Below are 13,590 nucleotides of genomic sequence, written 5' to 3'. Positions count from 1 at the left end.
GTTCATAGCCTAGTTGCTTAAGGACACAGTGTAGAGCTTCCTTAGGTCCCTTTGGAGATACAACCTGCTCTAATACTTGGGAGTAGAAGTGAAAGTCTGAAGCATTAGTACATAGGAGGCAGGGATCAGAGGAAGTAGATTCAGAAGTAAGGAGAATTTGGGGTCTACACTTTCAAGAAAGTCATGGTTAGGACCCAGGAGGTATGGGTCAGAAGGAGATGAAAGGGTGCACTCATGGGCAACTGTTGAGTAGAGACTTCTGGCTGTGCCAGGATCTCAACTGGCCAATTCTGGGAGTTCGGGATGACAGCTTTCTGCCTCTAGTCGACCCTCAGCTTCCCCAGGAAAATTGTGAAAGCAGAAACTGGTACCAGGCAGAACAACACTCCCAAACCAGAAGGGTTGGGGTTGTTAGAAAGCATTTTCCCAGGAAGCCTCACATCTGAGTCTTTAGTCCAGTGGCCACACTAATCGTTTTTAACTGGCTGACAGGTGCCCGGTTATTTTCCTCCAATTCTAAGGAAAGATAGGACAGAATAGCAAGAGAAAGGTGTTCGATATTACTCACCACTTTGGAGAAGCCCCATACGGGCCACCAAATGTTACCAATGGGTCTTTGTTCTTAGAGCTCCCAAGATGGTGGTAGACCACTCCCAAGATGGGGTGGGCTGCTCCCAAGATGGTGACAAGCCTTTTGTTCTCTGACCTGGGGTTCTTGGCCTCATGGATTCCAAGGAATGGAACCTTGGGCCATGCGGTGAGTGTCATAGGTTTATTAGAAGCTGTGGATCATGGAAGAGAACTGTGGAACCCAGTGACTAGTGTTCAGCTCAGTTAGGACGAACTTGGGCACTTAGCCATGCAGGAACAATGGTGAGCTTTAGCCTGATCGGGAGCAGCATGGATGCCTCGCTGGATCAGGAGGGATGGAAGTCAGTGACGAGTCTGCGACAATGGCAAACAGCAATGGTGGACAGTGAACAAAAAGCTCAGCTTGAGCCGTAACAAACATGGACCAGAAGAGTGTGCAGTTGCAAGAGTTAATAGAGTGAAAACAAAGCTCCCGTACAATGGGAGGGGACCCAAAGATGGTTGCCCCAGTACCACACATTTCTAAAACGTGTATGTGAGTTCTTAGTTAGTTGTGTCCACAAAGTCTTGAATGGTGTAAGATAGAGCCCATCTAGAAAAAAAATTAAGCAGCAATCGTTCTCTTCGCTGTTTACACAGAAAAGCTGTCAGTTCAGGAATTTCTTTACTTTTTCCACTGAGTCCTTTTCCGTCCATGTAGAGTCCACCCAGAATATGAATTCGAGAGTTTCTTCTCTTGTCTTTCTTTTCTCCTTCACTATGAGAGTTTGTTCTTTTATTCTGTCTCCTACACCAACTCTCTGTATGTGCTAGACAAGTATCATCTGGTCTTTATTGTGATTCTTGGAGAAGGCTTTATTTGAGTCTTTAGATTTTGAATAAGCATATGCAGGTCAAAAGGGTCAATATTTAGCTCAGTAATATTGATTGCATCATTTTGATGAGCTGTGATGACAAAAAGTCCCTGCTTCTTGGTTCCAGTAAAAGAAATCACATCCTCTAGCAGTATATGTTAATAGATACACTAATTAATGATGTATAAACACAGGAAGAAGAGGAAAAGGGAAAAATAAAATTTTAATTTATTACTTTAATAATAATTTAATTAATTTTAATTATGAGATAAGATATATCATTATAAAGAAGAAAAGCAATATGATGTGATTTGTGTAAAGAATTATCGTTTTTATATTTTATAGCCACAGTCTTCCTGGAGTTTTGGAAAAGAAGAAGGAGTATACTGACCTATACTTGGGACCTCATCGAATGGGAAGAAGAGGAGGTAAGATGTTACGATACAAGGAAATAGGGAAACTGGGCTATTACAGGATATGGAAAATTATCTACTGCCCTAGCATTCAGGTGGGAAGCAGTTAACCACCATTAAATTTTTCTTGATCTTTCCTACTAACAAGATTTATTATGTTATGAAGATAATAGAGATCAATGAAGTATGTATTTTTCAGACCACTTCTGTGATGTTTCTTTAAATTATATTAGTGGAAAATTATGCTAATTACAGTACTGCTCAGGATTTATTTGGAAGGCAATTCAATGTTATTTTTAAAAGGTTGCTTTATTGCTTTATTGTTAATACAAAAGTAGGCCAAATTTAGGAGTATTGTATCAACTCTTGGGGGTATTTTTTTTTTAGTTTATGGCTTTGATATTTGGATAACTTTAGTTTCTCTCATAGGAAACACTTCGTCCCCAGTTTGAAGCCAAGTATTACAAGATGGAGATCGTAAATCCCATCACGGGAAAACCTGAACCACATCAGCCTTCCTCAGACAAAGTCACTCGTCTTCTTGTTTCTGTCTCAGGAATATTCTTCATGGTAAAGTGTAGCCATCAATATCAAAATGCTTTGGGATTCCAAATTTAGAAGTAAGTTCAATGATACCAACTTATTTTGTGACACTGAGAACGTCAGAAACCTTATTCTTTCCAACACTTTGGTAATACATATAATTAAACAAACAGAAGTCACAGCAGGTTATGGAGATTTTACAAAGGCAGTTTGTGCACCTTTTTAAAGAAAATATTCTTTGGGAGAAACAGAGATCATCTAAGATAAAATGGAAATTATATGAGTTGACCTGATGGATTAGATATCTTGTGTTAAAAATGAGCATTCCATTTAAGAGGACATTGGGCAGAATTTGCATGTTAGTGTGATAACTTTGTTATCATACTAAAATGACAAATTTTGTCCTATTTATTTTGACTAGAATATAACTTCCTTACAGGAGAAAATTAAATCTAGATATCCTTTCTTGGAAAGGTAAATACCTTCAATTCTTGGGGACAGTAGATTTGATCTACGGTTTTGCTTTTGACTTGTTAATGATGTAAAATGTGGATTTTTTTCTGGTCTCTAATATTGTAGATATCCTTGGTGATCACTGCAGTATTTGGAGTCGTGGTGTACCGCCTGGTTGTCATGGAACAGTTTGCATCATTCAAGTGGAATTTCATCAAACAATACTGGCAGTTTGCAACATCTGCTGCTGCTGTCTGTATCAATTTCATAATCATTATGTTGCTGAATCTTGTAAGTGTCTATAATGTTATTCTTCAGTAGATAAAAAAGGGGTAGAAAGGGGAGAGGTCTATGTTTCCCTTATATTTGAAATGTATTTACATGGAAGCCAAAATAAGACCAAGCCACTTTTCTGTCAATGACAACTCAGTTTAACAGAAAAGATTTCATCTTTCTGGTTTAGATGATAGATTTTTGAAATTAAAATAAATTTCAATTGTATTAGCTTCCCTGCATTTTTGAGTTTATAATCTGATTAGTGATAGCTTCCATTCTTTTAGTATCTAGTGTGTACTAGAGATGGTGCTATGCACTTTTCAAACAAATAAAGAATTGTTTGGGCTTTAAAATCATCCCAATAAACTCCATTTTATAAGAAAACTTGTTGGAAAGATATGGGAAAATCTTTCTGAAAGTGAAGTATTGTTATCTACTAGTCTTCGTGTGAAATGAAAAACAATAAGGCAATTACTCCATTTTTCTTTCTCCGAATCTAACGTTTTTCTCTTCTCTCTTGTTCTCCCCTCTCCTCTCCTCTTCTCTTCTCTGTCCTCTCCTCTCCTCTCCTCCTCTCCTCTCCTCTCCTCTCCCTACCTCTCCTCTCCTCCCCTCCCCTCTCTTGCCCTCTTCCCCTCCCCTCCCCTCCTCTCTTCTCCTTCCTTCTCCTCTTCTGTCTCTCTCCCTTAATCCCTCCCTCTCTCACATCCTCTCCCTCCCTTCCTCTCACTCCCTCTCCCTCCTTCCCTCCCTCACTTTCTACCTTCTTTCCTTTCTCTCCTTTTCCCAGTGCTTCTCTTTGCATACCTGCTCTGTTCTATAAGAAACATAACAGATTTTGCCTAACTATACCATTTTGTCATAGTCTGGCATGCTGTGGCATTGCTATGCCTTTATTATCTTCTTTGACTCTTTATATGACCATGTTCCTCATGTTTCAACTGCTTATTTAACTTAAATCATCCAATATTTTTATGTGCTAGTTACTCAAAGAAAACACCTTTTTGTTTCAACATCACGTGCACTTAATAACTTATGAACAAAATGTCCATGGTTGATGGCACAACAGTATGCATAGGCCTATGTCTTCAACAAGGTCTATCAATGGGAACCAATTTCCTCTGAAAATAGAAGGCACCTATTGGCACATTAAGGATAATATCTTTAATTCTTCCAACAGCTCCAGTATCCTTCATTATGTAAATAATGAAACTGAGATTCAAAGAGCTTAAATAACTTGCATATAGTAAGTGTTAATGTTAGTATATTTACATCATGAGATAATTTCTTTGATATAGCTGAGCAATACATAAGTAATAAGGTTGGTATTATAGATAGATAATATGCATTTGGTTCCAAATATGATTGATACTGACATTATTTGTTTAGCTTGGAGGGAGTTGAGACCATTTGCTATTCAACTTTAAAACAATAATCAGAGAAGATCTTAAGAGAAAAGTGAACAGTCACGGTTATAAATGAGTACACATTATTATGAGGATAGTAGTTAACTTCTTCTACTGGAGTTTGCTTTGCTCAGGTCCAGTTTAATTTGTAGAAAGAGAATATTGTTTACATCATGTCTAAACGAGCCGTAAAATAATGTATGCTCTTGACTCATAATTTAAAATTTACAAATACACATTGAAAAATACACTTTTAGAAGTGGGAAACCTATATGGAGGTATATATAAGATAGTATAGGTTGTGCACTGTACAAGCACCACATTGATGGAAGAGTCATTTTCAGCACAGACACTGTAGATTTTTACATTTTTGCTGATATTTTTCTGGTATATAGTAAAACATCTTGTTTGTAACAAAATCAGTACGAACTGTGACAGCTTTTCAGTAGACAGAGGTTATTGCAATTGTCCCTATTATCTGGGAAAAAATAACTAAGTAGTTGTGTTTATTTCTAGGTCACACAAGCAGTCACCCAATTTGATCTTAAATTGACTCATTTCTTATTGTAAGTAGGTTGGTTGACAAAAAAATTAATAATAGTAACTGGTCATAGTTCTGCTATCCAGGATCTTATAGTCTAGTGGGGAAAGAGAATTGAAGAATTCAATGAAGAATGCACAATAGTTGAAGCAAAAAGGGCCCTGAGTAAGGTGAGAAAAAAGTCATCTATTGCTCATGAAAAGTTTTATGATAGTGGATCAGAAGACTTGAATAGAAACAGAGAGGGTGCTTATTCTGATCAGCCAAGAAAGAGCAGAAAGGAGATTGTTGTTTGAAGAAATTCAGCCCACAAATGGACAGAATCACAGAAATGCATGTTCTTTGCCCTTAAGGAAATAATGAGAAGTGTCTGTGAAACATATTAGAATAAAGAAAAATAAGATTGGAAAAGTAAATCAATGCCTAGCTTTGGAGATGTGACTGGTATGTAAAGAGTATGGATATGATGTAATTTTTTTGCCCACTGTGGGCATTGAGAAGCCATACTTGATGGTATTTGATAGGTAAATAGCCACAAATCATCTTACCAGATACATTTATAGATGTAAAGGAGATTAAAATATTAGAAGAGGGTCCAGGCATGGTGGCTTATGCCTGTAATCCCAACACTTTGGGAGGTCAAGGCGGGAGGATTACTTGAGCCCAGCAGTTTGAGACCAGCCTGGGCAATAGTGAGATCTTATTGCTACAAAAAGTTTTTTAAAGCCAGATGTAGTGGTGCATACCTGTAGTCCCAACTACTCAGGAGGCCGAGGTGGGAGGATCAATTGAGAGCAGATGTCAAGACTACAATAAGCTGTGATCACCCTACTGCACTCCAGCCTGAATGATAACATGAGACCAAGCCTCAAAAAAAAAAAAAAAAAAAAAAAAGATATTACTGTGTAATAGAACACTAGAATTTATTTCTTCTATCTAATTATAATTTTGTACCCATTGATCGACATCTCCCCATCCACCCTTCCCCAACCCACGTAATTTCCGTGCTGGTAAGTTTGAAAACTCTCAAGAAAATGTAAGCCTTTCTGGGGAAAAGATAAATAGTCACAACTGCTTAAAGTAAAAGTAGATATTCTAAGTAGATTGTCAATCATGAAAGAAATTGTAAAACAATATTACAAACTAGTATAGTAAAGCAGTCTTATCATAGGCACCATATTACATTTTTTAAAAAATTTAATTAAAAAGATAATTACCTGTTGTGCAAATTAATCCAGCATTTAGATAAAGAAATAATGCTTCCTGGGTAAACATCAACCTGATTTTTAAAATATATCTGGCAATGGTAGTATCAAAACTCAAACTAAAGAGCATTTACAGCTATATACATAATAATGGCAAGTATAGATCAAAATATTTTCTAGAGTTACCTCTTGAAGAATATAAGTAATTTTTATTTTCTTTACATATTGTCTAATATTTATCACATATTTGAATTTTCTAGATTTGCTACAATAAGCTTATATTCTATTCAAATCTAGTAAAGGACAAATCTTTGTTAAAATTAATTTCCAATATTCTATTTTAAAGGAATTATCAATAATTCAAGATTCATATATAAAGATCATCAGTTATAGTATTATTTAGAGTAGTAGATATTAGAAAAGAGACCCCCTTAAATAACCAAAAATAAAAGAAAGTTATTCAAATTCTATATAAGGTAGTATCATATAAACTATTAAAATGCTATGTGAATATTATTTAAGAACATGAAATACAGTTATATAAGGATATAAAAGTTTACTTGATTCCATTTTTTCTAGAATACACATACAATCTTCTGGATTTTGAAACTTTAAGAAATTACAACCAAATATTAAGAATATTGGTCCCTCAGTAGTGAGAAAAAATGTGGCACACCCTTTTGATTTAGTGTAACTTTTTGTTCATAGGGATTTGTATTTGTTTAGCTAATATGTTTATTTTAATTCACATATTATAATCGTACATGTTTAGGAGTATAATTGGATGTTTTGAACATATGTATGTTGTATAATGATCAACTCAGGGTATTTAGTATGACCATCACCTCATGGCAATTATCATTTCTTTGCGATGGTCATCTAAGCCTCTTTTCTACCTGTTTTGTAATGTAAAATACCTAAGTGTTAAACAATGTCACCCTACTGTATAATAGAACACTATAACTTATTTATTCTATCTAATTATAATTTTGCACCCATTGATCAACCTCTCCCCATCCTCTCCTCCCCAACACAGTCTCTGATAAAACTTCTTCTATGATATCAACTCATTTATTGATTTTAAAAAATCCTCTGCCCATTGCTTGTTTTTGTCAGTTTTGTTGAAGATTCAGATGGTTGTAGATATGTGATGTTATTTCTGAGGTCTTTGTACTGTTCCGTTGGTGTGTATGTCTGTTTTGATACTAGTACCATGCTGTTTTGGTTACTCTAGCCTTGTAGTATAGTTTGAATTCAGGTAGTGTAATGCCTCCAGCTTTGTTCTTTTTGCTTAGGATTGTCTTGGCTATGCGGGCTCTTCTTTGGTTTCATATGAAACTTAAAGTAGTTTTTCTAATTCCGTGAAGAATGTCAATGGTAGTTTGATGGGAATAGCATTGAATCTGTAAATTACTTGGGGCAGTATGGTCATTTGCATGATATTGATTCTTCCTTTCCATGAGAATAGAAGGTTTTTGCATTCATTTATGTCATCTCATATTTCCTTGAGCAGTGGTTTGTAGTTCTCCTTAAAGAGGTCCTTCAGATCCCTTGTTATCTATATTCCTAGGAATTTTTTTCTCTTTGTAGCAATTGTGAATGGGAGTTCATTTATGATTTGGCTCTCTGCTTGTCTACTGATGTTGTATAGGAGTGCTTTGATTTTTGCATATTGATTTTGTACCCTAAGACTTTGCTGAAGTTACTTATCAGCTTAAGGAGTTTTTGGGGTCGAGACAATGGGGTTTTCTAAATATCGGATCATGTTATCTGCAACACAGACAATTTGCCTTCCTCTCTTCCTATTAGAATGTCCTTTGTTTCATTGTTTTGCCTGATCGCCCTGGCCAGAACTTGCAATATTATGTTGAATAGGAGTGGTGAGACAGGGCATCCTGTCTTGTATTGATTTTCAAAGGGAATGCTTCCAGCTTTTGCCAATTCAATATGATATTGGCTGTGGGTTTTTCTTAAATAGCTCTTATTATTTTGAGATATGTTCTGTCAATACCCATTTTATTGAGAGTTTTTAACCTGAAGGGATATTGAATTTTATTGAAGGTCTTTTCAGCATCTATTGAGATAATCTGCATCCATTGAGATAACCAAGACAGATTTTTGTCATTGGTTCTGTTTATATGATGGATTATGTTTATTGATTTGCATATGTTGAACCAGCCTTGTATCCCAGGGATGAAGCCAACTTGATGGTGGTGGGTAAGTTTTTTGATGTGCTGCTGGATTCAGTTTGCCAGTATTGTATTGAGGATTTTTGCATCAATGATTGTCAGGGATATTGGCCTGAAATTTTCTTTTTTTTGTTGTTTCTCTGCCAGGTTTTGGTATCAGGATGATTCTGGCCTCATAAAATGAATTAGGGAGGAGTTCCTCTTTTTCTATTGTTTGGAATAGTTTCAGAAGGAATTGTACCAGCTCCTCTTTGTACCTCTGGTAGAATTCTGCTGTGAATTCGTCTAGTCCTGGGCTTTTTTTGGTTGGTAGGCTATTAATTACTGCCTCAATTTCAGAACATATTATTGGTCTATTCAGGGATTTGACTTCTTCCAGGTTTAGTCTTGGGAGAGTGTATGTGTCCAGGAATTCATCAATTTCTTCTAGATTTTCTAGTTTATTTGTGCAGAGGTGTTTATAGTATTCTCTGGTGGTAGTTTGTATTTCTGTGGGATCAGTGGTGATCTCCCTTTATCCTTTTTTATTGTGTCTATTTGATTATTCTCTCTTTTCTTCTTTATTAGTCTGGCTAGTGGTCTATTTTGTTAGTGTTTTCAAAAACCAGCTCTTGGATTCATCGATTTTTTGAAGGGATTTTCATGTCTCTATCTCCTGTTCTGCTCTGATCTTAGTTATTTCTTGTCATCTGCTAGTTTTGAATTTGTTTGCTCTTGCTTCTCTAGTTCTTTAAATTGTGATTGTTAGGGTGTTGATTTTAGATCTTTTTCACTTTCTCTTGTGGGCATTTAGTGATATAAATTTCCCTCTAAACAGTGCTTTAGCTGTGTCCGAGAGATTCTTGTACATTGTGTCTTTGTTCTCATTGGTTTCAAATAACTTATTTATTTCTGCCTTAATTTTGTTATTTACCCGATAGTCATTCAGGAGCAGATTGTTCACTTTCTACGTAGTTGTTTGCTAATCCTGAGCTCTAATTTGTTTGCACTGTGGTCTGAGAGACTATTTGTTCCATTCTTTTGCATTTGCTAAGGAGTGTTTTACTTCCAATTATGTGGTCAATTTTAGAATAATTGTGATGTGGTGCTGAGAAGAATGTATATTCTGTTGATCTGGGGTGGAGAGTTCTGTTGATGTCTATTAGGTCTGCATGGTCCAGAGCTGAGTTCAAGTCCTGAATATCCTTGTTAATTATCTGTCTCATTGATCTATCTAATATTGACAGTGGGGTGTTAAGGTCTCCCACTATTCTTTGTTGGTTTAAAGTCTGTTTTATCAGAGGCTAGGATTGTAATCCCTGCTTTTTTTTTTTTTTTTTTGGCTTTCTATTTGGTATATTTTCCTTCATCCCTTTATTTTCAGCGTATGTGCGTCTTTGCACATGAGATAGGTCTCCTGAATACAGGACTCCGATGGGTCTTGAGTCTTTATCAAATTTGCCAGTTTATGTCTTTTAATTGGGGCATTTAGTCCATTTACATTTAAGGTTAATATTGTTATGTGTGAGTTTGATCCTGTCATCATGATGCTATTTGGTTATCTTGCACACTAGTTGATGCAGTTTCTTCATAGTGTCATTGATCTTTATATTTTGGTGTATTTTTGCAGTGGCTAGTATCAGCTTTTCCTTTCCATATTTAGTGCTTCCTTCAGGAGCTCTTGCAAGGCAGGTCTGGTGGTGGTGGAATTCCTCAACATTTGCTTGTCTGGAAAGGATTTTATTTCTCCTTTGCTTATGAAGTATAGTTTGACTGGATATGAAATTCCACATGATATGATATGAAATTGGTTTGAAAATTCTTTAAGAATGTCGAATATTGGCCCCACTCTCCTCTGGCTTGTAGGGTTTCAGCTGAGAAGTCCACCAATAGTCTGATGGACTTCCCTTTGTAGGTGACCTGGCCTTTCTTTCTGACTTCCCTAAATATTTTTTTCCTTCATTTCGACCTTGGAGACTCTGATAATTATATGTTTTGGGGTTAATCCTCTCATGGAGTATCTTGCTGTTCTCTATATTTCCTGAATTTGAATGTTGGCCTATCTTGCTAAGTTGGGGAAATTCTGCTGGATAGTATCCAGAAGTGTGTTTTCCAGCTTGTTTCCATCCTCATCTCCGTTATGTACTCCAATCAATTATGGGTTCTGTCTTTTTACATAGTCCCTATTTCTCAGAGGCTTTGTTCATTCCTTTTCATTCTTTTTTCTCTAATCTTGTCTGCATGCCTTATTTCAGCAACATGGTTTTCAAACTCTGACATCCTTTCTAATATTGACAGTGGGGGCATTAAGGCCTCCCACTATTATTGTGTGGGAGTCTAAGTCTCTTTGTAGGTCTCTAAGAGCTTGCTTTATGAATCTGAGTGCTCCTGTATTGGGTGCATAGAATCACTTGGTCAATTCAGCTATTGATACTTGTGTATGCTTTACAAAGTTCTTGTGTTGTGTGTTTCAGCTCCATCAGGTCATTTATGTCCCTCTCTAGATTGGTTATTCTACATAGCACCTCCTCTAACCTTTTACCAAGGTTCTTAGCTTCTTTGCATTGGGTTAGAACATGTTCCTTTAGCTCAGTGGAATTTGTTATTACTCATCGTCTGAAGCCTACTGTTGTCAATTTGTTCTTATCCTTTGTCCAGTTCTGTGCCCTTGCCAGAGAAGCATTGCAGTCATTTGGAGGCACTCTGGCCTTTTGGGTTTTCAGCATTTTTTCATTGATTCTTTCTCATTTTAATGAGTTTGTCTAGTTTCGATCTTTGAGACTGCTGACCCTTGGATGGGGTTTTTGTAGGGACATTTTTGTTGTTGATGATGCTGTTGTTCTTGTTTTCTGTTTGTTTTTCTTTCAGTGGTCAGGTCTCCCTTCTGTAGGGCTGCTGCAGTTGACTGGGGATTCCCTTCAGGCCCTATTCACCCCCACGCCTGTAGATGTTACTCAGGGAGGCTGGAGAACAGAAAAGATGGGTGCCTGCTCATTCCTCTGAGATCTCTGACCTTGAGGAGCACCAAGCTGATGCCAGTAGGATTTCTCCTGCATAGGGTGTCTGACACCCCCTGTTGGAGGGTGGCACGGGGTACAGGGGCAATATAAGGAAGCACTTTTACTGTCCCTTGGTCGAGAGGGTGTGCTTTGCTGGGGGGAAACCCAGTCTTCCGAGCTACCTGGATTTCTCAGAATTAAGAGGAGGAAAGGCTAAGTCTGCTGGTTTATAGAAACTGCAGCCAACCCTGTCCCTAGGGACCCAGGCCCAGGGAGATATCACAGTTCTGTCCCTGAGCCCCTGGCTGGAGTTACTGGAGTTCCTGCAGAGAGGCCCCGCCCAGTGAGGAGAAGGCCTGAAGAGGTACTCTGGCTGCAGTCTGCCACATTAGACTGTGTGCTGGGCTGTAAGGGACACCTCTTGTGAACAAACTGTCCAGCCTCCCTGGCTCCAGCACAGGAAAAGCCCAGCCTGGAGCTATAGAGATGCCTGCCATCTTCTCCTGCCCAGGGAGCTTAGTGTGTTAGGCAGCTATTAGTTCCAGTGCTGGCTGCCATCCCTCCTTCAAAGAGCTCAAAGGACTTAAACAGCAGGCAGCTGCAGCTGTGGTGCTGGTGGCCCCTACCCCAAGGAACTCAGCGGGCTTATGCAGATTCTAGTTGAGAGGCTGTTGAGAATCTGTGCAGCTCCATGGTTGGGACCCTAGTCCCGGGTGGCATGGCTTCACAAGTGGAATCTTCAAATCCATGGGTTGTAACAGTTCTGTGGAAAAAGCACAGTTTCCCAGGCTGGGCAGCATGCTGACTCGCTGCCTCCCTTGGCTGGGGGCGTGGGGGCTCCCCTACCCCGTGTGGCTCTCAGGAGGGCCACCGCACCACAGTGCTGTTCCTTCCACTCCATGGGGCACGGCGACCGCCTAGTCGATTCTAATGAGGGAACGTGGATACCTTGGTTGCAGATGCTTGGATTCACATGCTATTAGAGTTCTTTTGGAGGGGAGCCTGCGATCCCCGCTGCTTCTAGTCAGCCATATTTGGCCCCGCCCCCCACCACATTTTCTTCATCTATTCATCCATTGAAGGACGTGTTAATTCCACATCTTCACTATTGTAAATTGTGCTGCAATAAACGTAGGAATTCAGATATCTCTTCAACATACTGATTTCATTTCTTTGGATATATACCCAGGAGTGAGATTGATGGATCATATAGTAGTTCTATTTTTTATTTTTCTGAGGAAACTTCATAGAGTTTTCCACAGTGGCTGTACTAATTTACAATTCCACCAACAGTGTGTAAGTGTTCCCTTTTCTTTGTATCCTAGCCAATGCTAGTTTACTTTGTATTTATTTATTTGAAACGAAGTTTTGCTCTTGTTGCCCAGGTTGGAGTGCAGTGGGGCGATCTTGGCTCACTGCAAACTGCACCTCCTGGGTTCAAGCAATTCTCCTGCCTCAGCCTCCGGAGTAGCTGGGATTACAGGCATGTACCACTGCACCCAGCTAATTTTGTATTTTTGGTAGAGATGGGGTTTCTCCGTGTTGGTCAGGCTGGTCTTGAACTCCTGACCTCAGGTGATTCGCCTGCCTCGGCCTCCCAAAGTGCTGGGATTACAGGCGTGAGCCACCACGCCCGACCTACTTTGTAGCTACTGGAGTGAGGTATCATCTTATTGTGATTTTGATTTTCATTTCTGTGATGACTAGGGATGTTGAGCATTTTTTTTTTTTTTTTTTTTTTTACATACCTGTTGACCCTTTCAATGTCTTTTTTTGAGAACTGCCTATTAAAGTATTTTTCCAATTTTCTAATCAGGTTATTTGTTTTTTTGCTGTTATTTAAGTCCCTATATATTCTGCATGTAAACCCCTTGTCAGATGTATAGTTGCAAATATTTTCTGCCATTCTGTAGGTTGACTGTTCATTCTATTGTTTCCTTTGCTGTGTAGAAGCTTTTTAATTTGATGTGGTCCCATTTATCTGCTTTTCGTTTTGTTTCCTGTGCTTTTGCAGTCTTTTTAAAAAAACATCATTGCCCAGCCCAGTGTCATACAGCATTTCCCCTACATTTTCTTCTAGTAGATTAATAGTTTTAGGTTTTACACTTGAGTCTTTAATTGCAATTGAGTTGATTTTTGTA

General features: G+C 38.2%; 1 protein-coding gene across 3 annotated transcripts in view; it reads left to right on the top strand.

The window, feature by feature from the left end:
* ANO3 (anoctamin 3) overlaps positions 1-13,590 on the top strand; it is a 474,227-nt gene that overhangs the window by 407,162 nt on the left and 53,475 nt on the right. For all 3 annotated transcript variants that reach the window (XM_026454059.1, XM_023230338.2, XM_023230340.2), the window contains 3 exons: positions 1,791-1,873; positions 2,288-2,428; positions 2,981-3,145. In XM_026454059.1, coding sequence (XP_026309844.1) covers positions 1,791-1,873; positions 2,288-2,428; positions 2,981-3,145 — 389 coding nt within the window. The remainder of the gene's footprint in view (positions 1-1,790; positions 1,874-2,287; positions 2,429-2,980; positions 3,146-13,590) is intronic.

Source organism: Piliocolobus tephrosceles, chromosome 13 (genome assembly GCF_002776525.5).
Source record: "Piliocolobus tephrosceles isolate RC106 chromosome 13, ASM277652v3, whole genome shotgun sequence".
In the NCBI taxonomy this organism is placed as follows: domain Eukaryota; kingdom Metazoa; phylum Chordata; class Mammalia; order Primates; family Cercopithecidae; genus Piliocolobus; species Piliocolobus tephrosceles.
Note: the sequence above shows the minus strand (reverse complement) of the source record. Positions and strands in the feature narration are given on the sequence as shown.